The 27808-nt window shown below is 34.0% G+C and overlaps 2 protein-coding genes across 4 annotated transcripts in view; one reads left to right on the top strand and one right to left on the bottom strand.

Annotated features, from left to right (window-relative positions):
• Positions 1–5047, bottom strand: part of POLR3G (RNA polymerase III subunit G) — a 96608-nt gene extending 91561 nt beyond the window's left edge. For all 3 annotated transcript variants that reach the window (XM_048220729.2, XM_044384027.3, XM_057307491.1), the window contains exon 1: positions 4960–5047. The gene's annotated coding sequence lies outside the window, so the exon portion shown is untranslated. The remainder of the gene's footprint in view (positions 1–4959) is intronic.
• CETN3 (centrin 3) lies at positions 4994–27808 on the top strand. The gene is made up of 5 exons (XM_026498640.4): positions 4994–5100; positions 6921–7056; positions 8676–8790; positions 14823–15014; positions 22028–27808. The coding sequence occupies exons 1-5, from the start codon at positions 5084–5086 to the stop codon at positions 22069–22071; spliced, it is 504 nt and encodes a 167-aa protein (XP_026354425.1). The 5' UTR covers positions 4994–5083; the 3' UTR covers positions 22072–27808.

The raw sequence follows: 27808 nt of genomic DNA, 5'->3' as shown, positions 1-27808 counted from the left end.
GAACTTTCTGAAATCCTTATTACATTCTCACGCTTGGTTTTTGTCTTGAAAAGGAATGGAATTCTAAGTTCAAAATAATGTCCCCTTACAATTTTGAAGTTATTATCTTCCGGAGTCTAATATTTCTGATGAGAAATCTGATGCTAGTTCAATTATTTTCTTTCATAGGAGAGCAGATTTGCCCCTGGAAGCTAACGTTTTTATTTTTAATGTTCTGAAATGTCTTATTGATATGTGGTTCCTTTTACCATTTTAGTTTGCTTAATACTATGTGTGTCCTATCAATCTAAGAACTTGTACTGACCTTTAGTTCCCTGAAATTTTTCTTCAATTATATATTTGATATTTTTCTGTCTTTCCTCCATTGTTGCTGTTTCTGGAATTCCTATTAGTCATATCATGGATCTACTGGATAAATCCTTCATGTTTTTTCAATGTTTCCATGTTTTTGTCTGAATGCTCTAAGTTCTGGAGTATTTCAATTAAATCACATCATCATTCTATTAAATTTTTTATTTTGTCGATCATGTTTATTTTCAACAGTCTTTCATTATTCTCGGAATGTTTCTCTTTCAGAGTATGCTGTTCTCTTAAACAGTATTTTCTTGACTACCTCTTAGGAAGCTTAATATTATTAATATACTATGAGTTTATTTTGCTTCCTAAGCTGACTCTGAGTCTTCCTAGATAGTTGTTTTCCTTAGTTTATCATTCATGCTGTTGACTTCCTTCTTATCTCTGACAGTTTTTGATTCTTCATTCATTTTTAAGAATGGGATTCTAGATAGATGTGAAGAGAGACAATACTGGGGAGGGGAATCTGGAAGAATTCAAGTGCAGTGGTTTCCTAAAGAGCTTTTACATTTCGTATTCAGCCGTTTTCTCATTTCCACCCTCTACTGTGCCAGACAACTCTAAGCCTAGGGTCTCTCTGGGACTCTGTCAGGCAGATCAACTCTCTCTGAAGCTTTAATCACCTGCAAATTCTAAGGAGTTGACACTTTTTTTTTTTTTTAAGATTATGTATTTATTTCAGAGAGAGAGAGAGTGTGTGAGCATGAGCAGGGGGAAGGGAAAGATTGAGAAGCAGACTCTCCACTGAGCAGGGAGCTTGATGTGGGACTCAATCCTAGGACTCTGGGTTCATGACCTGAGCCAAAGGCAGACACTTAACTGACTGAGCCACCCAGGCACCTCAAGGAGTTGACACTTTGATGATCTGTCTCATTTGTCAAGAGGCTTCCATGTCTCTTTTGATCTTTCAGATATTTTTTGAAATACCTTCTCTGTTTGTGGGAGCTCTCCAGATCACTTTAGTATTAGAAATTATTTCTCAACTATTGTTTTATTAAGGATTCAGGAGGAAGACTAAACAAATACTAATGCTACTATCTTCTTAAACCACAAATTCTATCTACTTTTGGCTCTGTCTCTGGCTTTACTATTTTGATTACAATAGTAGCAAATACATTTTAATATCCTATAGAGCAATTTTTGTATTACTATTCTTCTTCGCCATTTTGTAACTTATTTTTAAGCAATTATTTTTGAGATGATCATTAGAACAATTTTTATTATGTTCAAGAAAAAAATGAGGGCACCAAGGTGCTCAGTCTGTTAAGGGTCTGCCTTTGGCTCAGGTCATTATCTCAGGATCCTGGGATCAAGCCCCATGTTGGGCTCCCTGCTCAGAGGGGAGTCTGCTTTTCCCTTTCCCTCTGCTGCCACCCTCACGGCTCATATATGCACGCTTGCTCTCTCTCTCAAATAAATAAAATCTTTAAAAATTTTTTTTAAATGGAGAATTTTCATTTTGATTAAATTTACAGATGAATCTAGGGTATAATCAACATTTTTACAATACTGAATCTTCCCATCTAGAACAGCTTGTCAATTTATTCAAATCTCACATCCTTTAGTAAAATGTTGTGATTTTCTACCTACTGATTCTACAGATTTCCTTTTAAGTTTACTTGTAGGAATTTCATATTGCTGTTATTATTTTAGCTTATAATTGCTTGTTGATTTTGCAAATTTTTCTGAAAATCAGCTACTTTACTGAATTCTTTTTTCAATTCTAATAGTCTGATACTCTTGGATTTTGCCAGGTAATCATATTAGTCATGTTAATTTTATATATCACCTCTTTTTCTTGTTTTCTTACATCATTGATTAGAATTTCAGAGACAGTGTTGATAACAATTTTAATGTTTGTGGTAGAGCTGCAAATCTCCTATCTTTAGTAATAGATGACCTGACCCCAAGTTTTAGCAGGGCACACAGTTTTTCAGCTAGAGATTTCTTTTTCCAGCCTCTCTTGTAGCAAGGAGTAGACCAGTCACTAATTTTCACTACCATGCAGAAATGATATATAAACTTTCCTGTCATTCCCTTAGCAGGATATCCTGCTGGAAACATTAAACATTTAAAAATCTATTTCCCCAAATTATTTGCCAACAAAACACATTCTTCATGAAATGACCATAAACATCCCACAAAATTCTAGTGTTGCAGGTACCAGGTTTAAGAAACACTAGCATTTTTTTTTTTTTTTTTTGACAGAGAGAGACAGACACAGAGAGAGAACAAGCAGTGGGAGCAGCAGCGGGAGAGGGAGAAGCAGGCTCTCTGCCAAGCAGGGAGCCCAACGTGGGGCTCAATCCCAGGACCCTGGTATATGACCTGAGCCGAAGACAGACTCTTAACCAACTGAGCCACCCAGGTGCCCCAACACTAGCATTTTTCAAATATGCTGTTCAACTTAAAAACGCGCCTTCTACATCTGGTTTATTAATATATTTTATTAGAAATGGACTTTGAATATTCTCCAGCACCTTTTCAGATACTGAGTTTATCTCCTTAACCCAGAATTATGATTAATTAATACAGATTTGTATTTTGAACTATCTTTGCATTTTAAAAATAAACTCTATTTGGTTATAGTGAAATGTTCCTGTAAGACAATACCAAATTGATTTTTCCAACATCCAAAATGTTTGCACGTATGTTCACTGATGACCATCAAATATGAGCCAGGCACATAGAACGGGGAACAACATGCACACTCTCCTCATGCAGCATACGGTGATTTTAAATGCTTTTTAGGATTTTAAATACTTTTAATGTTTTCTGTGCTAGCTTCACATCAGGTAGAACATTTAAGAAGTTCTCCATCATGCTTTGAGTTTAAAGCACAAGAATCAGTTCCTCAGAAATTTTTATGAATTCAAAGTTTTTTTTTTCCAGTAATCTCTACAGCCAACGTGGGGCTTGAACCCACGACCCCAAGATCAAAAGTTGCCTGCTCCTCATGAATTTTTAACTCACCCATAATTCTGAGTGGGCTGGATGCCTTTTTATTTTATGGCATGGAATTCTGGCATCATCATATCATTCAGCCCTATTTATAGTTATCGACCTAATTCAGTTTTCTTTTTTCAGTCATCTGTTTCCTTTGGAAAGTGACTATTTCATTTTGATATTAATATTGTCAGGATTAAGTTGTATGAAGTATTTTAATAGTTTGTAAAGGTCCCTCTTATTATTTTTTAAAAGTAAGTTCTACGCCCAATGTGGGGTTTGAACTCACAACCCAGAGATCAAGAGTTGCATGCTCTGGAGACTGAGCCAGCCAGGTGCCCCAACCTTCCTTTTAAACTACAAAAACCTTATTAGTGGCAATATTCCCTTTCTTTTTTGACTTATAGAAGTACTTTAAAAGGTAAGTTTTCTAATTTTGTTTTTTGGGGGGCTATCCTTGAACTTGTAATTTTTATATTTACACCTAGTTACATACTAGTTTTACTTGTCCAAATTTAGCTCATCCTTCTAGGCCTAAGATATAGGCCAAAACCTTCAAGAAGACTTTCTTCTGTCGTATTGTGTTCTTTCCCTTCTTTAAACCTATATATGTGTGTGTGAGTGTGTGTGTGTATACATCTCCTTTATACATAAACCATAGTGTTTATCTTCCCCCTTCCCCTGACCGACCCCCACATTCGGGCTATTTTATTCCTTTATAAGGTTTACAGCTTAGTTCAGGGCTTTGTGGGTTTTCACAGCAAGATTCCATTCAATATAACAAATATTTATTGAGCACCTATGCATCAGGCATTGTATTAGACACTAGGAACAGCTCTAAATGAAAGGTATAATCCTGCACCCCAAGAAAGTCTAGTAGGAGTGATGAACAAGTAAAGAAATTACCCAAATGAGCTTCAAGAACTTAGTTTGCAACTTCAGATAACATAATGTGTATTAGCAGCTTATAACACTGGAAAATAAAGGACATAAAAGAACAAATCCATTCAAGGAGGAAGAGGGGAGCTAAGGGACGGTTAAGCATCGCTTCACCGTAAATAGCATAATAATCCAACCCATTAATTATACAAATATAATCCACAGACCCGCCTTAGAATCACTTGGACAGTTTGTAAGGAAAAAAAGAACGCAGATTCATACCTACTAGAATCAGAATGGGAGAAAGATACATTTAAATCTGCGTTTTAAACAAACTCCCCATGTACTCAGGCCATGCAAGGTTTTAGAATATAGCGAAGCCAAATTTGGCAGGCCTCATTCTCGAGCTACTCCCTCCTTCTAGCTGAGAGGGCTAACCCCGCGGCCGTGCCTCTTTTCCCTTCCTTCCTTTCCCTCGGAGCTGTCCGTCTCGTCTCCGGTCACTAGCCACAGGTTACAGGTCTCCTTGCGTGAGGCGAGATCCACCCACCTTCCGCCCGATCTACCACACAAATACCCAAACCCTAGCTCCGCAAAGGATTCGGGGAAACCGCTACAGGCCAATCTAAAGGGCGGGAGGAGGGGCAGAAAAAGAAGAGGGAAGCGCGGTTTGTTTGATTGACGCGAAATGTGCCCAATGAGAGCAGAAGACTAGTGACGCTTCCGCCTCAACGGGCAGGACTTTAGCAATGTCAACCAATCCGGCTCAGAAGTGTCTACCTTGTGGGAGGTCCTTGAAGCCGCTGAGGTCGTGGGTGTCTGTTGAACGGCTTGTGGAAGTCGTGCTGCCTTGGGTAGGGCGTTAAAATCGTTCTTGAGAGGAACGTCTCTGTCCGAAGAGAAAATGAGTTTAGCTCTGAGGTCGGTAATGAGGAGGCCGCAATGCTCTCCACACCCCGCAGCGGGCCCCAGGGCGGGTGTGTGTGGAAGGGAGGTAGTTGGGGCCGAGGCGAGGAAGGGGACGCAGTTTGGGACGAGGAAGAGGAGCCTTCCCGGGCCCGGACCCCTCACCCTGGGGGCCCTGGTGTCTGGCAGGTGACGAGTCCTGTATATTTCTGCTGCGGTAGTTAACGTCTATCAGCGCGTTGGGCTTTGCACCACCAAAAAGGCGGGTGGTTTTAGTTGCGAGGAGGGAGTGAAATATCGCGATGTTTCTTCTCGCGGTGTTTCTGCGAGAAATCAGGCCAAGGAGCATCCATCCCTTCATTCAGTTCCGCCTTCCAGGTCTAAGGCTTCATCTCAGCGGCAGTGATGCTGTCATGCTTATCTATAAATTTTGGAAATAACATAAAAGCCCTCCTTGCTCTTATCCTTTGGCCCTGTTTTAAGGTATAACCGGGGACCCACTTAAATGACTTTAACTGGCAATCTCTCTCTTGGGTTTTTCAAAAATTTTTGAGTTTCTTTACCTTTCATTCGCTTCCATACTCAGATCCCCTGTGTGTTGCCCCCAGCGCCCTGTAGATGTTTTACCTTAAAAATACTTAGTTACGCCTCTCTAAAACAAGTGCCTCGTCCAAGAGGTTATTGTAGCCTGCCTGGAATCAGTTGTAGGTCTGTGGTGGACTTGGCCGTCCAGAGAAAATGACCCCGGCAATGTCCAAGCTTGTGTAAAGTCAGGTCTCTTGTGAAAGAAAGATTTTCCTCAGCTTTATTTATTATACCTCTTCTGATCAATTTTTAATCATCTCTTGCCTTTGTTGTAGATTTTTAGAGAGCAAAACAAGCAAATAGGTAACGTTTTATTAAAATCAAGTTTTACATTTTAAAGTTTTATGAAATTGTTTGGTATCAAAACTTGTTTCTTATACAGATGTTGCAGCCCCACTTGAAACTTTGGAACACTAAGATTAGTATCTCTTCAGACATTTCTGGCTTTTTAAAAAAAGATTCCTTTAAAAAAATTTCCAGGGTTTATGAGAAACTAAGTAAAAATTTACACGTGAGATTTACAAAATCTTTGACTTTTCACTTTATATTATAGAAAATTAGCACAAATATACTTTTTTGGCATTTAATTTTCATGCTGTATTTAGACTTCAGTATTTTGGTTGATTTGTTAATATCAGTGGAAGAAATTATAAATAAAGCGCCAAACGTAGAAATATGTAATCTAAATAACTTTTAACCTACAATGCCAAAAACTTTGTAAGTTGTTAAATTACATGCTTTTTTTGTAGTAATTTTGATAACTTATAAATGCTGTCAGAAGTAAACCAAATATAGAGTGATCATCAATAATGAATTTTCCTTTGATTTTTTTTTAACACTATGTTGTAGAATAATGTGAATAGTATGAATGCTTTGTTTTTTTGTTGAGATTTCTGTCATGAAAGTAATTTTTTTATTCACAGTTCTTATTTCTTCCACATTAATATCATTGAGAATAAGTACAAAGCCAGAAGGAAAGAAAGTTAGGCCCTAATTTCTTTTAATAACCTGTAACACTCTTCAGTTTTGGAAAGTGCAAATTTATAGCAGCTTAGACTATGGAGTGAACAAGGCTTTGACTCATGTAAGGAAGATTTTTTCATTTTTCTTCCAAATACTTCCCTTATAGAAATTTAAAAGATTATTCGTTGGTTAATTTTTTTGTTGCATTTTGGAATCTTATTTTAATCATCTAGATGCATAGGAGAATAGGATTAAAGTAGACTGAATAGACTTTTTTCTTTCCATAGAAATGAGCTTGTAGTAGACAAAACAAAGAGGAAAAAAAGAAGAGAACTCTCTGAAGAACAGAAACAAGAAATTAAAGATGCTTTTGAACTGTTTGACACAGACAAAGATGAAGCAATAGATTATCATGAATTAAAGGTAATAGTGTTCTTCAAAATGTATATTTTTCTGTTAAAATGATTTGCATTTTTGATAGTTGGTTAAAATACATTTCTGAAGTATTTTAACTAAACTGGTTGTGGAGATATGAAACCATTTTAGATGTTCACAGTTAAATGCTATAATAAAATTGAATAATACTCCTAACATTTTTTTTAGACTTCCCATTTCATTGTTAAGTGAATAGTATTTTAAATATAAAAATACATTACTATGGAAGGCCTTATTTTTCATTCACATAATAAAAGTAATTCATACTATAGGATTTAAACAGTTCTTACTGTATTCTTCTTCCCACTGTTGTTTTGTTGTTGTTTTTTTTGGTGACATTCTTTTTTCACATTGTGAGAGTGTTATTTGTCTTTTAATTTGAACATGTTAGTAATACATCCTTTACATACTTTCTCTGGTGCAAACAGTGTAAGTGATGTTTGATGTTGACACATGCTAATGGGGGAAAATGTCAACCTTAGGGCCTAGAATTATTTATAAAGATGCAAGAGTTTGTTTCGGGTAGTACAGATCTCACACTCAACACAATGAGCAAGGCAATATTTTGGTAGCTCTTTAGCTCTCTTTTTCCACTGTTTTTTTTTTTTTCTTTCCAGTTACCCAGATTTTTGATCATTCTTCCTTTATAATGTCTCTTCCATTTGTTAACAATTGTTATTATGTTGGTTTGGGATCTTATTTCATACCTGGTTCTTCCTAAATGGTTTCTCCATTTCTAGTTTACTCTGTAGACTACCGTTAGATTCATCTTTCTAGATTCTTTCCTCATATTATTCATTGTTCGTAAACCTTCAGTGGCTCCTCATTGTACACTACATAAAGTTCAGATTCCTTTGGTTGTTACTGACTGCTCCACACACTTTTACTACTACCTTCTTTTCTCATTTGCTAATCGCTTATTTCCACCTGAGCTCTTCCTGTTCAGGAAGAACAGAGTATAATACCTGCAGCTGCTCTGTTCACTGTCCTCAAGCGTATATTATGGTATCTGTTTTAAGACCAGTCATCCTTTTCTCAGTGTTCTTCTACTTTATTTTGCCCATACATCAGAGAAAAATGGAATCTTTCCAAGTAAGACTTCTTTAGTCACTATCGTGTCTCTCCTTTCTTGTTAATAGTAACAAGATCTTTTCTTTCTTTAAACTCAGGGGCCTGGACTATTTATACTTAATAACTAATCATGTAGAGTCTCAGGATAACTCTTATTTTAATTCTTTTATCTCTTCTGTTGTATAAATTTTTAATATTTATGCTATGCCTTTTTTTTCATTTTGGTTGTTAATCATTTGAGAACAAATAACTTGTTAAAATGATCTGTATAATAAGTCAGTCCATTGTATAGTGTGTTTTGTAAACACTTGGTTTGTCCTATAAAAAAAGGTATATAAATGAAAAAATTGCTGTTTAATTTCCATAGTGGAGAAAAACTATCACTTTGATTTTTTTAGAGACATAAAACATGCAGAAGAATTAAATGTTTTATTAATGTGCTGACATCCCTAAGTTGTAAAAACTTATTTAAGAATTGGAAGTCACTTCTTTTGAAAGAGTGCTTTATAATTTGCTTTTCCCTTTTAATCCAAAAGGTGGCAATGAGAGCCTTGGGGTTTGATGTAAAAAAGGCTGATGTACTGAAGATTCTTAAAGATTATGACAGAGAAGCCACAGGGAAAATCACCTTTGAAGATTTTAATGAAGTTGGTGTGTATTTTAATAGTCTTTGTAATTAGCACTTGTTAGGAAATTATCCGTTAATATTAGTATTTTTTAATTTTCTGGGTTATGGAATTTTGTTATTGAACATTGCTGTATAATGTAGATATTATATGGGGCTTTGGGAGCATTCTTCTTATTTTAAAGAAAAAAAATAAGATTTACAGCTTCATTATGGGATTTATCATTTTGTATTTTGTCCTGAAGATTCTAATCAAGGAACTATTGTGTAGCTTTTTGTGGAAGGATGTCTTCCTAAGTATTGTGTGTTTATATTATGTGATAAAACTAAACGGGTGATCAAAAAATTATTTTCTTAGCCTAAAACAGAAAATTCGGTATCTTTTGTTTGGAAAATATTTCCTAAGACCATTCTGGTGTGTGATTTTTTGTTGGCAGAGTGGGAAAAGAGAAAACCTGTAGCATTTGGTATCTTTGGCTGTAGATGAAGTGCATGCCTTCAGGTTGACAAAGCTTACGAGGGGCTACATATTCCGTATGACTTGATCTCAGTGAATAAAGTCATCTGTTTAAAGTTGAGGGTGGGGAGAGGATTGTAGTAAAGGAGGCAGTTGGCAAACTCACGCAGGAGAAAACATTTTAGAACAACCAACTAAGCATACTGTGTCATGAGCTTAATATCATTGAATTTTTATATAGTTGATTTTAGTGAATTAGTTATAGCATATATCAGGCTTTTTTAGAATAGAAGATTCTGGAAGGCAAGGACTTTGCTATTATGATTTAAATATACTGCATAGAATATTATACATAGAATATACATATATTCAGGGTTTTTTAAATTAAATTTTCCAAAGCAGTAATACCACTTTATATAGGTCATGATATAAGCATATCATAGAGTTATTTTTAGATATTTAAAAAAATTTAGGAACAAATCCAGTTACACACATAAAACCTTTGTGTAAATATTCAGAAAGAAGCTGTATGGAAAGCAAAAAGAAATGGCAGTTTGGAAAAGATAGATTCATATCATTAGGTCATTGGTTTTGTTTTTTTTAATCTGAAAACTCAAAGTCAAGGTGAGGAGAGGGAAGTTAAAGGATAAACCTAAAAGAGAAAGAAAACACGACACAGAAGGTCCCCACTGTAAACTAGAAAATAACTGTTAAAGGGGCGCCTGGGTGGCACAGCGGTTAAGCGTCTGCCTTCGGCTCAGGGCGTGATCCCAGCGTTATGGGATCGAGCCCCACGTCAGGCTCCTCCGCTATGAGCCTGCTTCTTCCTCTCCCACTCCCCCTGCTTGTGTTCCCTCTCTCGCTGGCTGTCTCTATCTCTGTCGAATAAATAAATAAAAAATCTTAAAAAAAAAAAAAAAAGAAAATAACTGTTAAGAAAAGCAGCTCATCCCTTTGGGGAGCATATTGTGTTGTTTTCTTCTAATCTGTAGATTTATTTACTTGAGAAGAGGGGGGAGCCATCTTTATTCTTTTAGTCTTTCAGTATTGAAGCTCTTCTGTGGTTTATGATCTTAGTCCAAGTTCTAACTTAGATTGTTGTTTTATAGAAATGGGTGTTAGGATGTAGTGGCAATGTATTGTTAGGAAAGGGCTACAATTAAGGCACGTTTGGTACAATGTAGTGGTTTAGCATGGACATGTTGGAACCAGATTCCCTGGGTTCCTATCTTGGTTTTGCGATTTACTAGCTCTTTAACTTGATCATTTTACTTGTCTGTGTCTCATTTGCAGCTATAAAATGGGGATAGTTGTACTATCTTGTGGGTTCTTGGGAGGAATAAATAAGTTTAATATGTAAGTGCTTATTAGAAAGGGGCCTAGCTATAGAAAGTACTGTTAGGTATTTGTTATTATTACTTTAAAAATTGTCTTTGTTTCACTTAGTTTTAGTGCCTAGTAATGATTGCGTATGCATCACTGGAACATAAAAAGTGTGGTATTCGTGTATTTATGTTTGTTTGATTACTTTTTTTCATAGTTGCAGGCTGTTTTAGGCATTATATCATCATAATTTTATGCAACACATTATTTCATCTTAAGTAAATGCAGTTTTAAAATTGTGATTTTAGGGGCACCTGGGTGGCTCAGTCATTAAGCGTTTGCCTTCAGCCCAGGGCATGATCCCAGGGTCCTGGGATCAAGCCCCGCATCGGGCTTCCTGCTCCGCTGCTTGTGTTCCTCTCTCATTGGCTGTCTCTCTCTGTCAAATAAATAAATAAATAATCTTAAAAAAAATAAAATAAAATTGTGATTTTTATTAGCAGTTGAAACCAGAGTCCCATGCCATCTTCCCCTTTTCCTGATCCTCCATCTTTTCTGTGTTACTAACGGAGCACTGATACTGGGTTCTTTCCAGAATAAATGGCCATGACTAAACTTCTGCTCTGACTTTCAAAGATCAAACTTTTGACCATCTTAGCACACATACTTACTTTAGCTATCCTCAGGCTACCTGTTGAAAATACCAGTAGTCAAGTAAAAATTTATTAGTGTTTAGAAATCAAACAGTCAAGAACTACGTATTTCCATTTGTTGATTATTTTTCAATAATAACTGAGCACAGATGAATGTATATTTATACTTCGAAACAAATAACTCCAAACCAGAATATTTGAGTCTTAGTTTTATGTATTATCTGTTACTATTGAAGGATATTGTTCCACAGATATTTCTGGATGAAGTCTAACACTGAACCAGAATATTCCCAATGTTAGAAAAAAAATTAAAATATATTTAATGTAAGTTTAGAATCTAGACAGCTTGAGGTCAGTGAGTAGTAACAAAGGTGTTTTAGGAAATGCTCCTTTAAAGTAAGACCAAGATAAATCAGATGTTTGTACTCCCTCTTTTTTTGGCACAAACTAATTATTCCATTGCCTGTTTAGAATAGAATATTGTATTACTGTTTTTGCTTTGCTTATTTAACAAATGTTTGCTGAATTTTGACATTAGATACTTTGCTGGGTTGAGGGAGGGGAATTAAAAGTTATTAAAAGTTTCTTTCAAGGAGCTTACCATTTAAATGTAGGTAAGAACAAGCTATAGTGTTCTGTGGTAAATTATAATTTTGTTTAGAGCAGGAGTTGTCAAACTACAGCCCTTGGGCCGAATTTGGCTGTTGCTTCCACACTACCTCATCTTCTACGCTGCTTTTGTGCTGTCATGGCAGAATAAGTAGTTTAGTAAGAGACCTTATACCCTCCACAAAGCTAAAACTATTTACTATCTAGTCTTTAACAAAGACAAAGAAAATTGTCAATTCCTGGTCTAGAGCAATTGAAGATGACTTTGCAGAGGGGATTTTTAATTTAGACCTTTGGGGATGTGAATAGGATTTCATCCTAAGGAGAATATCGTGAGAACGAGTAGAGAAAGATATTGCAGGCAGAGAAAACAGCAACAACAAAGAGTGGTATAGTAGAAGTATAGTATATTTGGGAAACTTCAGGTATTCTCCTGTTGTCGAGGTTAGGGAAACGGAAAGATAGGATTGGGCCAAATAGGTAAAGTTTTGCATCACGTGTAGTGCTTGGACTTTAGTCAGCAGATGGTCATTTTCAGTTTCTGAGGAAGAGAAGATGATATATTTTAGAAAGGTAACTCGAGAGTATTAAAATGGGCTGGAGGGAAGAAAGATTGCAGACAGAAAATAATAGACTTATGCTGAGGGTGGTGAGAATGAAAAGAGATACATTTAAGAGTAAAAAAGATAGTATCCTCAGTACTCTGGGAATTAATCATTGGTTAGGTTTATGGGATTCAAAATGTTCAGACTTCAAAAATGGAGACTATCTGTTAATGGTGCTGTTATCTTTTTTGAGGCTATCTTTTTTGAGGCAACAACGATCTTGGTGATAGTGGGAGGAGTTTGGGTTCCAAAATGTTGAGTTTAAAGTAACTTGTATTTTTGGATAGAAACCCTCAAAAGATAATGAGAAATGTAATTGAAGCTATATTTCTAGCAGTCCTTTTAATGATTTTTGATAAACTTTTAATGTGATGTTTTTTAATGTGATGTGCTCCTAACCAATTTTTATAATGTGTAAGGTGTAACTATTTTGAGGAAGTATTTTTCTGGTAGTATAATTTTTTGAAAATAGAGTTACGTGGACAGAAATTAGTGAATATTAGATTGAACCCATCTTAACTGTCTGTATGTTAGTTGACTTATTTTCTTTGGAAAAAAAGTATATTTCTTATAATTAAATTCTACTTTGTGGAATAGGAATAGAGCCTGAAAGCAGGGAGGAGAGTCACCATAAAGTTACAATGTTTTAGTTGTCCAGAATGATGGGTATTTATAATTCCCAAGAAAAGTTGTATTCTAAGGCAAAGTATTGATAAAAGATTATATATACACATAAGTCTGAAGTAACTAACACAATTAAAGCACTAGTGGGATAAGAATTTATACATCTTGGAGCCCCATCTGTTCCCCACATCACCCTGTTGCTTCTTTAAGTACATTAATACTTTCAGCAAGCTGCTTTTTTGGTTCACCTGTCATGTAAATTATTTAATTGGTGAAGAAAATTTCTTAACACTTTTTTTTTTCCTTGTCCTGCTTTTTTGTTGGGACTAAATTCAAAATAAGTTGAGTATGAGCCATAGAGTTAAGCATGGTATTTTATTTTGGTGTTATGGCTGTATATATGCCAACTCCTTTTTGATTGAATATTTATGAGCTTTGGTGATTTGCATACTTATAGTAATATACTTCAATTAGTTACTTGAAAGACTTTTTGGGTACAATTAATGGATAATGGAAAACTACTAAATATGTATATAGATGATTTAACATTAGCTTAAATAGGTGCTTATTCTAAAGCTTACTCAAACCAAACATGATGACATTGCAGCAAAACAATAATAATTTTTTGTGGGCTTGAATTGTATTTTTCTTTTTGGGTGCATTAAACATTCCAGTACTTTCCATCTACAAACATTTGCGCAAGTTTTTAATGATTTTGTAAACCTCACCAGGACTGAGTTATTTTTAATGGCACAGTGAAAGTCATAAATAATTTTTGTTGTAGTGGTAGACTAGCATGTGGAATTACTTCAGAGATGTTTACTTAGATATTTTCAGAATTCGATCTAATAACTTAAAAAATTAAAAAAATTTATACCACAGATTTTTACTTTAATTTGTATTATTCTGGCTATTTATCAAAGACTGCAAATATTGAAAATATTGTTTACTATATTATTATACTATTACATTTAGCCTATTAAAATATATTATTACTATTGAGGTTTGGTATTTCTCACTTTTTAATTTTAGTTGTCTGAGAGTTTATTATGTTGCTGAACAAAATGGGCATGACTTTAGAGAGATCTTTCCATCTTTTTCTTTTTTTGCGGGGGTGGGTGGGGGTGGTTTGGAAGCTTTCTTACTATAATCATGTTCAATCCCTTTGGTGACTGCTTCTCATTTTGGAAAACCAAGGGGTTCCTCAAATCATGAAGATATCAGCAGAATTTTCATCTGTCAGACATTGTGTCTATATCAATGATGGCAGTGCATTTTATTAATTTGTCACGATTTTTTTGTCTTTAAATTGTATTTAATTTGAGGAACAGTAATGTTACTATTAGGTTTAGACGTCAGACATCTTTTATCTAATTAGTCTTAATTATTTTGTTGGTATATCATCTCTACAACTAAGTTACAAACTCCTAGACTTTTGTGCTTGCTGTCAGTGGAGCCTAGTACAATTCTTGATAATAGTAGACCTTAAATAAATATGGTTTATAATCCTTTTTATTTTAACTCTGTGTGAGATAGTTTTGCTTACTCTTATAATAAGATAAATTGTTGATAATATAAAGATTAAATTTTAAAATATGGATTTGATTTTTGTAATTTCAGGTTTATCTCTTTGGGTTTTGGGGCTCTGATTTGGCAGTTTATCATGAAACTAAATGTTGAAAGATTCACAGCTTTAATCCTCATCTAACACTTGGTTGAGTTCACCGATGAATGCATTTGTGATTATAAAGTGTTTTTAAAATTTTTTAAATTTCTTTTAACTGTAGTGACAGACTGGATATTGGAAAGAGATCCACATGAAGAAATATTAAAGGCATTTAAACTATTTGATGATGATGATTCAGGTAAAATAAGCTTGAGGAATTTGCGACGTGTTGCCAGAGAATTGGGTGAAAACATGAGTGATGAAGAACTTCGGGCTATGATAGAAGAATTTGATAAAGATGGTGATGGAGAAAGTAAGTTTTGAGTAAAACACATATTCCAGGTATTCCTAATGTATGCATATAGTAAATTTTTCTAAAATCAAATGATTTTCAAGACCCACTGCATACTATCTCTGTTCGGTATAATTGTTCATTCTGTAATGGGGTTTTTGCATAAACATTTCACATAATTTAATTCAGAGTAATGCAGACCTTTAAAAACCAACTATACTGTTTGTAATATGAGGTACCACACTTCCAAACAGGTACTTTACTTTTCTTTGAGGATGAAGCATCACCAAAATTTCAGCTACTCAGTAAAATATCAGCTTTTAATGCTTTCTTCCTTGACCTACATGCACTTCTAAACTGTAACTAAGTTCGGTTGGTTCTACCCTTTAAATGTTGTGATTCTTTTTTTTATATATCTTTATTTACTGCTACTTCCCTAGTTCAGGCCCTAATTTCTTTGTAGGAATGTTACCATAGCCGCATTCATTATTTCCTTGCATGCCTGCTGGATACCGTGCCTTGTGTGCTAACTGGTGCTACACAATGAAGAAGGGAGATTTGGTCTCTTTAGCTTCCTAATTGCCCTCTATGCCCATGAGCCTCTACCCTCTAATTTAGTCTATTGATAACATTCTTTTCCTAAAGTACAGGTTTGATGATGTCATTCCCCTCTTCAAATGCTGAATAATTCTTCAGTGCCTACAGAGTAAATTTCAAAGCTTTCTAAGATATGTTCTGCCCTATCTAGTTTTATTTCCTACTGTGATCTTCCACGTTTCTGCTTTAATCTTCACCACCCGTACATACATACCTTGTCCAAATACACTATCCTGAAAACACTTTTTTATGCTGTGCCTTTCTCATCATGCCATTCTTTAATCCTAGAATGTTCTGATTGCCAGTTTTTGTCTGCTAATATGTTAGTCTTTCTCTCTGGTACAGTTTTGTTTTGTTTTTTAAAGATTTTATTTATTTGTGAGAGACAGAATGAGAGCAGGAGCAGGGAGAGGGGCAAGCGGAGAGGGAAATGGAGAAGCACACTCCCCTGCTGAGCAGGGAGCCTGATGTGGGGCTCAATCCCAGGACCACAGGATCATGACCTGAGCTGAAGGCAGATGCTTAACGATTGAGCCACCCAGGTGCCCCTCTGTGGTACATTTTAAACTCTGTCTTTTTCTCAAAAGCCTTCCCTAGTGGTCTCTGTATGAATTATGAGACTTCCATTTAGAGGAGCAAAGTATTTTGACACTTTTGTACAATGCCTTCTGTTGGTTACATATTTGTGTATCTCTCCAGTTATTATAAGTCCCTTAAGAGCAGTATGGAATCATAGTGTGAAAGGCCTAAGGCTTTGGAATCATACAGATCCTGATTTGAATTGAATCCCTACCACTTATGTAGTTGCTATGTAATGTGCAGGTTTTCAGTGGTTCCTGAGTCTTGGTTTCCCATTTACTAAAATGGGAAGGGTGATACCTTCCAGGATGGTTGTAAGTATGAAAGGAAGATATTTGATTGTATCTTTACTCATCTTTATATTCCCCTGCATTTTCTTGAACATAGTGAGTGCTCTGATGTTTATTGACTTTAAGCCCTAAGCAGGAGTGTGTTATAGTAGATATATGTTGATACAGTATCAACTATACATATATACATAAATATATACATAATACATATGTTACCTTGGAAATACAGGCATGCTTTAATATGGCGGTAAGACAGTAGCAACTAGTTATTAGTTCAGGTTTGTAGATTGTCCTTTAGAATTGTGCATTATTATACTTTCTCATATTTATGTAAATATTATTTGAGCATTATGAAACTTTTTAATACTAGTTCTTTGAAGGGTAGAGCTAGATTTTTTATATTTTAAAACAAAGATGATTAAAACTTGAGGAAATTTAAATGATTTCTTGAGCTGTCACTCTGATATTTGGATTTAGTAGCCACTGCCTTCATATTTTAAAAATTGTGTGTGTCTTCCCCAGCTGTTGGCTGTTACCCTAAACTAGCTTTAAAGCAACTCTGTTCTGTAAGGGTACTATCTTCAATGGCATAGAGAATCTTGGTATGTCTATTTCATAAATCTTTAGTAATGGCTACTACGTATGTTGAAAGATAAGAGAGTTATTTTCTTTTCCTGTACTAGGCACGTGCAAATTAGATTTTGGTTCTTAGCTTCATTTGGCACTGGAAGAAAATATCAATTAGGAAACTGCCTCTTAAATTCAAACTTGATGTGAAACTTTGCCTAGAAAATGGGTCCATTTCTTGCATCCCTTGTTAGTCTGCTCTGTTTGCTGCTTTTGAATCTCAGAGTTCACACCTGTGCTTCATTCCTTGAAAATTTTCGTGCATCCTTAAAACCTTTCTTTGGTTCTCAATGCTTGCTTTACTTTAAGTCACCATACAACTGTTGCTTCAGCATCCTACTGTCATTTATTCAAATGACTAATAGGCAAATAACATTTTTTCTCTTTTTTCCATGTGATTGATTACAAATAAAATACAGTGATGCATAGTCTTTTATTGTTAAGATTTGTCTTTTTTTGTGGGGCAGGGGTGTGTTCTTATGTTAAATTCATCTAATCTAGTAGTTTCCAATCTGGGATCTGAGTTTCTGGGGGTGGGGGCCTTCTGAAGTATTGCATGCATTCTGGGTGTATGCATCAAATATTGTCTGTAGACCATATGAATGATAGTATTGCATGTGCGCTATTTATTTATTTCTGTAAATGCTCTTGCAATTGATAAAAATACTTACTATTCAGAATTCATAGTAGCTATTCAATATTATCTATTTCTCAAACTAGGCATACTAAATATGACTCTAATGGTAAGTCTAGGAAATTATTATTGAAAGGCATTTTTGTATTCAGAAACAATGAGAACTATAATCCATTTAGTTTGGCTTTAGGTACTGCCTTAACTTATATGGGTCTCTGCAGTTGTATGAAAAACTGCCCATTTTTGATAAAGTACAAGTTACGTTTTATAATAACTTGTTAATTTGGATTCTTTTGGCTGCAGTTTTATTTAGATATAACCTGTTTTCTTTGTATATGTTAAGCTAGTAAAGATCATAATACTTGCTGTCTTTTTTTGTGGACTTTAGTAATTCTGCTGTCTTTATGAATTTTTCACACTTTGGTATTTAGGAACAATAAAAATTTTTTTTAATTGTGTATATAGAAAAATAAATATGATGAAGAAGGAGTTAAAGAAAAAGCAGATATAATGCAAAATATAACTAGAGCTGTGGTAATGATATAGAAAGAATCCCTTCCCCATTATTGCTCCCAAGATATATAAAACACAGTAAAGCTTTTTAGAAAAATAAAAGCAACACTTAAAAACCCGAAGTGTAAATAAAATCTTTAAAAAAGGGTGGGGGGGGGGTGCCTGGGTGGCTCAGTCAGTTAAGCGTCTGCCTTTTAGCTCAGGTCATGATCCCAGGGTCCTGGGACTGAACCCTGTGTCAGGCTCCCTGGGTCTGCTTCTCTCTCTCTCCCTCTGCCTCCCCCCCAATCCGTGTGTGCCCACGTGTGCTTGCTCTTTTTCAAACAAATAAAGCTTTTAAAAAAAATAAAAACCCAAAGGGGACCATCTTTTAAATAATGATGAGTATTAACACTTATTTAGTTAGATTCTGTTAGCTTAGCATGTTACATTGTGTATTATGTTATTTAATTTTCATAATAGCTTTTGTGAAGTAAATGCACAGGATAGGTGCATTTGTAAGTGAGGAAACTAAAGCTCAGAGATTAATAACCTGTCCCTGCTTTTATCCATACCACTGTATTGCCTTTTAGGCTAAAAAATAAAATATTAATTAGGTTTCTATGTTTATGGAGTTTTAAAAATTGCATGTGATTATAATATAAAATATTCAATCCTCAGTATTTAATAAAATATTCAACTGTCACTTCACATGCTAAAATTTGTTTTTTCCCCCTCCAAAGCCAGATGGTCTCTAAGGTACTTAATCTACCTGATTTCTCTAAAGTCTTATTTTTTTCCTTAATTTTATTTATTTATTTGAGAGAGAGCGAGTGCAGATATGTGCATGAGTGTGGGAAGGAGAGAGGGAGAGGAAGAAACATACTACCCCCTGAGCAGGGAGCCTGACTCGGGGCTCGATTCCAGGACCCTGAGATATGACCTGAGCCGAAGGCAGAAGCTTAACCAACTCAGCCACCCAGGCGCCTCAGTTTCTCTAAATTCTTTATTTAAAAGACATGTAATAAGATTTACCCTGTGAAATAATTGATTTATGAAAATTTCGCTTAAAGAGGCAGTGTAGAGGAGAATGAAGTGTTGTATTTGTTTGATTCAATAAATATTTTATCAGATGCCTGTTTAAAGGTAGCCATTGTGCTAGATTTATTAGGTATAGGAACTTGATATAAGATGATATTGCTAGAGAAGGAAACGCACAAAGGCATCACAGATTTTCTTAATTTTCTGAAAGGCTCACTGGTACTAGAGGAGCTAATTTGCTTTCCTTAGCCACTTTCTTCCCTTCAGCTTTCCACTTTTTTGGATTTAAGTTTTCTGTTTTTAGGCTATGGAAATTATGGAATAGTTTAAAATATATTTAAATGCTATAATACTTTAAAGTGTTCATACATAAATATAACAAAAATTAACTTTTGTGGTTTTAAAACTATATGTGAAACTTAATTTTGAAATTTGAGTGTTGAAATTTTACAGATTGAGAGAAAAAAGTTCTGGGTCTTTAAGGAACAGATCATACAAATCTCATTTTCCAGATTTCGAGTAATGTAGTCCTAGCTCTGTTATGCTATTAAAATAATATATAATCAAATTATTCTAAGGTTCCTTTTATTATGTTGTTTTTCTTAAAAACATACTCTCATTTCTTGTTTTGGTCTAGATACCTCAGTCTAGACTGACTGAGTCAGAGGTTCTTAAATGAAAGTGTATAATGATGAAATTGTTTAAACTTTTTATATATGTGTGTATTTTTTCTTCTTTAAACTGGGAGAGAAAGGGGTCATAGCTTTCGTAACATGTCGAAACATGTTTTTAAGTGCAAAAATTAAAGATCACTACTACAATCTGTGAGATCATTTCAAGTATTACAGGTTATATATTCTGTTCTACTTTGTCATGGTGTCTTGTAGATGTTTAATACTGAAATGCATGGATTCATGATTCATTATCACCTCTGGACATCTCATTCTTCTTAACTCCTTAGAGCTTATTTTCACACTATTTTCTTTCTTTCTTTTTTTTTCAACTATATTGCTGATGATCTCCTACCTTAGCTTTGTTTCCACCTCTTGTTAAACCAAATCCTATGTTTTTATTTTAAAGCCCAAGTTTGGATTTATTCTTAATTAAATTTTTCTCAGAAGTAAGGATTTTTCCCATTCTTAGATGGAATGTTTTTCAACACAGGTGGTTTTTATTTTAATAATTTTTGTGTTATAAAGCAATTGTTCTCTGTTTCCTTTATGAAACATGACTTACATAATTTTTTGAAACTGGTTTTCTGTGTGGTTTCTGAAACCAGTATACGTTTTTCATTCCTGATGTACATATTTTACCTCCTCAACGTTTTTTAATTGGTTAATTTTTGTCTAACTTTTCATTATGAATCTTGTCAAACATAGAGGAAAAATGTTTGTTTAGTACGATGAACACCTTTATACTTTCTATCTAGATTCAGTAATTAACATTTTACTATATTTGCTTTGTCTATCGTGTATGTTTTTATTCTGGATCATTTGAAAAATGTATCATGAACTTGACCTCCCTAACATTTTAGCATGTATCTGCTAAGAATAAGGATCTTATCTTTCATAATTGTGATACTATTGTTATTGCTAAGAAAACTAAAAATAATTTTATAATACCACCATATAATATCTTCACTTTCAAGATACTATAAAATAGGAACCCTCGTGTCTGTTTATTACTAGGTGGAAACAATCTAAAAGATCATATTGTAGTTCAGTTTTTTCAGATGAAGAAAATGAGACACAGAACTGTTCTGTACCAGAGCTATGACTGGAATCCAGGTCTCTTTTTTCCTCATTACAGTGTTCTTGTTTTCATTATCAAAATAATCATTCATAACTTGTGCTTTGTTAAGGTATATGTTAAGTTTTGGAGCCCATGAAGTCACCTGTTTTACAAACTAGAAGCATTTTTTTCTGAATACTTCTGTTGATAATTTGTGTGTATGTGTGTATATTGATTTTAAAAATTATATTTAATAAGATTATTACCTATTTATTTCTAGGTTGCTTTCTTAAAAATTGTATTTTATAAACTGGAAGTTCTTACTGGATTTTATTTATGGTTTTGGTGAACTAACAGTTTGTCTTTATGAGTAATTCTTTCTACATTTACGTCTATATATTATAATTGCTGTATTACCTTGCTAATTAAGATTAAATTTGTATCTTTTAAAATTACTATTTCTCTAGATATTTTTGAGGTCTGGTGACCTGGTTTCAACTTTTATTTGTTTTTGTTTTTTTTTTTAGTTGGCTTTTAAATATACAAAAGTTCAAAGAACAACAATTTGACTTTTTAAAAATTCTAACATACTTTCCATTAGAATTCTAATATTACATGCATAATAGATTTAATAAGCTTATATATAAAGGAAGGTTTACTAAATGAATTAGTAGAATAAAGATTATAAAGAGGATTTAACCATTTAAGAAATTAAAAATGTCAAGCTTTAAAACTATTTTTGCAAGTATATATAAATATTATGATTATGATGGACTTTTTTGTAACTTAAATGTCTTTTCAGTAATTAATATTATAGAATACTAACTTATATTGTTTGTCACATGTTATATATTTTTGTATTCATGAGGTTCTACTTAATAAACATGATCAATTTCCTATCAAAAACGTAAAAGCAAAACAGTATGTCTTGGTTTATTAAGAATTTTGTATAATATAAAATTTAAAGATACTTAGTATAAAATACTAGTATTGTTCTGTGAAAAACTGTATATTTCTGACTTACATTTTCTTTCTTACCACAGTAAATCAAGAGGAGTTCATTGCTATTATGACTGGTGACATTTAAAGAATTACAAGGATAAACACTAAGAATGTTGCAGTTATCATCTTATATTCTATTTTTGTGCCTGGAGCCATATTAAAAAAAAAACACAAAAATTTAGTTCTTTTTTTCCAAAAGGACCAAAAATAAGTGTCTTATGTATTCATATTTTACTACTGTTAAGTTTCTTTGTATGAACAGCATTGTTAGCACTCTAATAGTTTAGCTTTGTATTTATAATATAGCTTTTATATATATATATACATATATATATATAAAGTTTAAAAAATTAAATCATGTGGTACACATTCTCTGAAAGTTTTTTATTCGGCATCAGTAGTCACTTTCGTTTTGATGCACATGTTATAGACTTTTCATTAATAAAATGTTTATTTTAGTAGTGTTTTAAAGTATGGTAAACTTTCTGTTTTATAATTCCAAATATCTGTAAACACTTAATGGTATCTTTCTTAAATCTTTTTATACTACTATTTCCAGAAACAAAAATTGAAATACAAATAGCAATAGAATAGCACATTTTTGTCTTACAAGTTTGACATTTTATGTTTCAGTACAAGATGATGACTCAATACAGGCATAATTCCTTTTTTAAGAGTCATGTCTTTCAGTTTGGAAGGAAAAAGTGTTGTACATATAGACCCATTTATCCTCATGTATTATGTTCTATAGCATTTCTGGTGTCTTAACTTAAGTTATGACAGTTAAATCTGGATATTTCCCTCTTAAACTGATTGATTACAGTTTGAATCATCTGATTTCTTGACAAAGTTAAAGATTTAAATTTTGGAATTTTGATCTGTTATGATAATTATCACTCAATTAAATGTCACAATGATGAAAATAGAAAACTAAGCCACAGAAATCATTTAAGATTGTTTTACCTGTATAAAGGAACATTCTGTGATTCACCAGGAGACAGTAGAGACCGATATTCCAGGTATTGCTGGGCTCTTCTGCCTTATAGAAATGTATGTTAGTGGGGAGACAAGTGGTTTTATGAGATATATTATAGAGAATTGGTATTTAATACTGATCCTTCACCAATAATCTGGTTCCTGGTGGTATGGGCTCTCTGGAAGAAAGTTGTCTATTTCAGTGATCTTTCTTTAGATTTCTTGTTTTGTTTTATTTTATTTTATTTTATTTTATTTTATTTTATTTTATTTTATGACAGAGATAAAGACAGCCAGCGACAGAGGGAACACAAGCAGGGGGAGTGGGAGAGGAAGAAGCAGGCTCATAGCGGAGGAGCCTGATGTGGGGCTCGATCCCACAACACTGGGATCACGCCCTGAGCCGAAGGCAGATGCTTAACCACTGTGCCACCCAGGCGCCCCTAGATTTCTTGTTTTAAATTTAAAGTACACTAATAATTTGAGGCACTTGAAATGTGAGTTTCTAGAGCATTACATAAAGTTACTAGAAATTTAACAAACAAATCAGTAGGGAATAATCTAACAGTGGTGACATTTCAAAAAGTTAACTAGAAAGTAAGTTAATTGTTCATACTAAAATTTAATTTTGAATATGAAATCAATGCTCACAGTAGGAACAAAATCCAGAGCAACTAATATTCTTTGAAATTAAAAAATTTTTATCACCCTTACTGATGAATTGCCTTCTATGTCTTGATCACAAAATATGTTGATTTCCAGGAAATTAAAGAATAAAGAAAGTGAAGAATAAAACATAAAAATAAATCTAGGCTTGCTCGTCTTCTGCCACTTTATTATAATAAATAATCCAAGCTACTTTTTGTCACTTACAGTGATAACTTCTTTTTATTCTTCATATAAATACTTACTCTTTGGGATACGAGCAATTTTGTTTCTTCTCTTCTTACTGTGGGCTGAGGGAAGAGTGCTCACCTCATTTCTCCATATTTGTGGAAGCTTTTGCCTGCAGAAGGGTAGGAATAATTTTTTTCAGTGTTGATAATCAGTATCTGTAGAATTGAAAAGCCAATAAAATAGCTAGTAGAGGTGACTTTAAGAAAAGAGTGAATTTGCTTTAACAGAGGAAAGTGGAGATGGGTATTAGTCTTATCGTTACAGTCACATTTCATGCAATGGCATTTCATGATGTAAGAAAGTATTTGTTTTTTGCTAAACTTGCCTAGTTTATTGCTGTTTTGGTGTCCTGGTAAGCTTTGATAGTTTGGGATTTGTCAGCTAAGATCTTTTCCTTTGTTACAAGCCAACAAAGCCTACTATCTAAAGAACCTATGTGCCTGTTATGGAAGACTTTCAAATTTAGTTGATGTGCCCATGTTAATGGCCTTACATTAGCAAACACCATAAGTAGATTATCCAGTTGAGTGGCAAATGGCCTCAACCTCATAAGCCATCTTTCTGATGCTAGTCCTTGGAAGTAAATTTTCTTGGGGATTTACTAGTGATGTGTTCTTGAAAAAGAGTATTTACAGTGTTCTGAACACCATGGTGAATAAGGCAAAATAACTTTTTAAATCACTTTTAAATAAATAAATTTACATAAGTAATACATAAAGATCTTATATAAAGTAAAGGCCCACATTTTTTTTTAAACCCCTATCCTCTTGCCACCCCTCTCTGAATAATATCAATGTCAGATTTCAGACAGGAGGAATACAATTAGATGTTTTAATAGTATAGTATGAGGAATAGGCTAATCTGATAATGGAGAACAAAAAATTTAGAAAGGGAACACTGAGATAGTTAACTATAGGAAGTAAGTACCACACCTAGAGCTGAGGGAACAGAACAGGGACTTGGGGACATTTGAGGAGAGGGTACTGCTAGCTAGTATTGGTGGGGAATGATAAGAAGCTGGAGACTGGAACCAAGTGCTGCAGGTGGAATGAAGAACTTTTGCACTGGGGAAGTTGACAGTAACGATAAGCAAACAGGAAATAGCTGGATTCCTCTTCTGCCTTTCTGTTTCACTCTTCTATTCCTCCCGTTAGTGGAGCCTAACAAAAATTCAGCTAGCAAAGGAGAAATGTAGTTTACACAGTTCTAACCCCCATATTATGCAGCTGAGTATAGACTAGTGGTTAGGAGCTATGGGAAAAAAGATAGCTTAATAACCAGCATGGTTGGCCATATATTATATCATTGGAACAGGTTATTAGAAAGTGTAGGAGGTTGGAGGAGAATATTTTTGATGTTGGGACAACATGTGTTCAGAACTGTCCTAGGCAAAGTAGGAGATATGATTACCTGGTCTCAGAATAGTTAACCGTTGTTATTTTAGAGATTATTTCTACCTGTTTTCCTTTGCACTTAGATGAAAGTATAGAAATAAAGATTTTTTTTCACATGAATATTGTATGTATTCTGTGTAGGTAAGTTTTATAAAGGAAATGTCTTTTTAAAAATTTAGTAACATTAAGTGCTGCTGTGTTCCAGGCGCACACATAGGTATATACATAATATTATAAATTTTAATCTTAATAACCTTCTGGGGTGGATACTGTTGGATTGACTTTTTTCTGCACACAAGAAAACCAAAAGCTTAGAGGGTTTAGGTTACTTGTTGCAGGTAACAGGTATTGGAATTGGAATTTGATCCTGACCTTTCTGACTCCAGAGCCTACTCACAACCACTAGATTACACTGTTTCCTTTACGGTGATTTTTATAGACTATCTCAAGGTGTAAAGGATCAGACCTTTAAAAGTTAGGATCTGGAATTCAGAAGCTCAGCAGCAAAAGCACTGATTAAATATTTATGCTTAATCTCGTGTGGGATTCATGTGTTATTCCATGTGAGTGAGTTTTGGTGCCAGGCCTCTGGAAGCTAATATCTTAGATAGTCTATAGTTAACAGGGGGCAACACATTGAAAAACAAGATGTTCGGGGAAGAAATATATTAAATGAAAATACAACATCAAGCAAATACTTACTGAGAAAGTACATGTTGAGTAGTGAGTACTCAAAAGCTTGTTATTTTGAGAGTAAAATTTAGGAAAACAGTTTTTTCCAATTTATCCTTGTGGAGAAGTTTGGTTTTTTTTGTTTTTTTTTGTTTTTGTTTTGTTTTGTTTTTTTTTGTAGGGGGGGTTGCTTGAAGAGGAGAAAACTCTTAAATTAGTAGGAAATGGAAGCAAGCTTGGGTTTAGGAGTATGGTTGGTAAGAGGATGTGTGGGAGGGCCTTTGAGGCATTAAGCTGGAGAGGAGGAGGGTTTATTGCTGGACCTGATACTATAAAGCAAAGCTCTTCTAGGTCTTTGTGGAAGTGCATTGGTCAGAGAAGGGGTCAGTAAATGTTATTTTAATAGTAGAATGATGAAATGGTCAGGATTTGGGTTGCAATCAGGAATTCTTGGAATGAAATATGGCAGTCATCTGGATCACAGCTTAGTTAAGTCTTGGAGATCTTGGTTAATTAAGCAGCCTAGGTTCACCTATATCCAGTTGAAATAGGTAATTTGTTTACATTTGATAGTCATCTGTTGTCCTGTAGTTAAAGCATTCATTGAAAGCTTCATCCAAGACTGAAATATGGAGCTAGTTAAGTTTATATATATGAAGTTTATAAAACTAGTGAAACCAAATCTTTGGTTTATCTGAGATAATATATTTATGTTAGACTTAACCTCTGTGAGGTGTACTCTAAATATTAAGTGAATTATTAATAATATGTAATTGCCTACAAAAATCCAAATTATCCTTTTCTTCAGAACTCTGGAAACCTGGATGTCTTGTGCTAATCTGAGAATATGTAAGATATTTTTTCATTATATGATAATTTTAGGAAGATTACTGACATTTTATAAAATCAAAGATCAGCAGGGTTACTTCCATTTTATACTTAATTAAAAATATTTTAAAGTGGGTTTTTATTCTGTAATAAAAGAAATAAGGATACTTAATGGAATCCCTGGAGTCCGACATTTCTACTTTTAATATGCTTGTAACATTTGTCCAACACACCACTGTGTTCTCTGAAAAGAGCGATCATTTTCACTGTATGGCATTACGATAGATTGTATATCCCCAAGGTCTTCCAAAAGGTCCATGTAAGCCTGACAGCTAGGAAACGTGTACTATTGTAGAACATAAATTTTGGCGACTTACTGATGCAGGCCTACCCCTGATGGATGGCTCTTTAGAGTAAAAATCACTCAACATACTCAGCTAAATGCTATGTGATAAAAATATTTCCAAATCATATTCCCTATCATTGAGGGCCTCCTTAAATTTAACAGCAGGTTAAAGATTTGGGGTTGGCCTACTGAGGAGCAAGCTTTCATTAGAAAATATTCATTTGCTTGTCTTGAAAGTTCATGCATTTAAAGTCCCTGCCAAGCAGGTAGACTTAACCATACTTTAAGCAAGATCTACATTTTCCTTTTTCCTTTTCCATTATAATTAAATCTGAAATTGCTGGCTCCAAACTAAACTTTCCAGGGGACCTTTTCTATACCAGTCTTGCTGAGAGATAATTCTTGTTAATCTAAGTCCTAAGGGATGGTGGGACATTATTCAACATTGGCAATAAAAACAAAATAACTCCCTCAAAGGAAAAAAAGCAAGATTTGGGTTCTAAAATTTTTCTTTATGAAAAAAAACTTCAAATCTAATTGGTTGGTTTCACTGCTATCACAAAGATTAAAAGATAAAAACTAGGAAAGAAAGAAAGAAAATTTAATATCCTATTTATTTTATTTACTTCATTTGGTTTTGGGAAAAAATAGATTATACTTGTGAAAATGTTTTTTGAATTGCAAAATTAAAATATAAATTGTTATAATCA

Source organism: Ursus arctos, unplaced genomic scaffold (assembly GCF_023065955.2).
Source record: "Ursus arctos isolate Adak ecotype North America unplaced genomic scaffold, UrsArc2.0 scaffold_5, whole genome shotgun sequence".
NCBI lineage: Eukaryota > Metazoa > Chordata > Mammalia > Carnivora > Ursidae > Ursus > Ursus arctos.
Note: the sequence above shows the minus strand (reverse complement) of the source record. Positions and strands in the feature narration are given on the sequence as shown.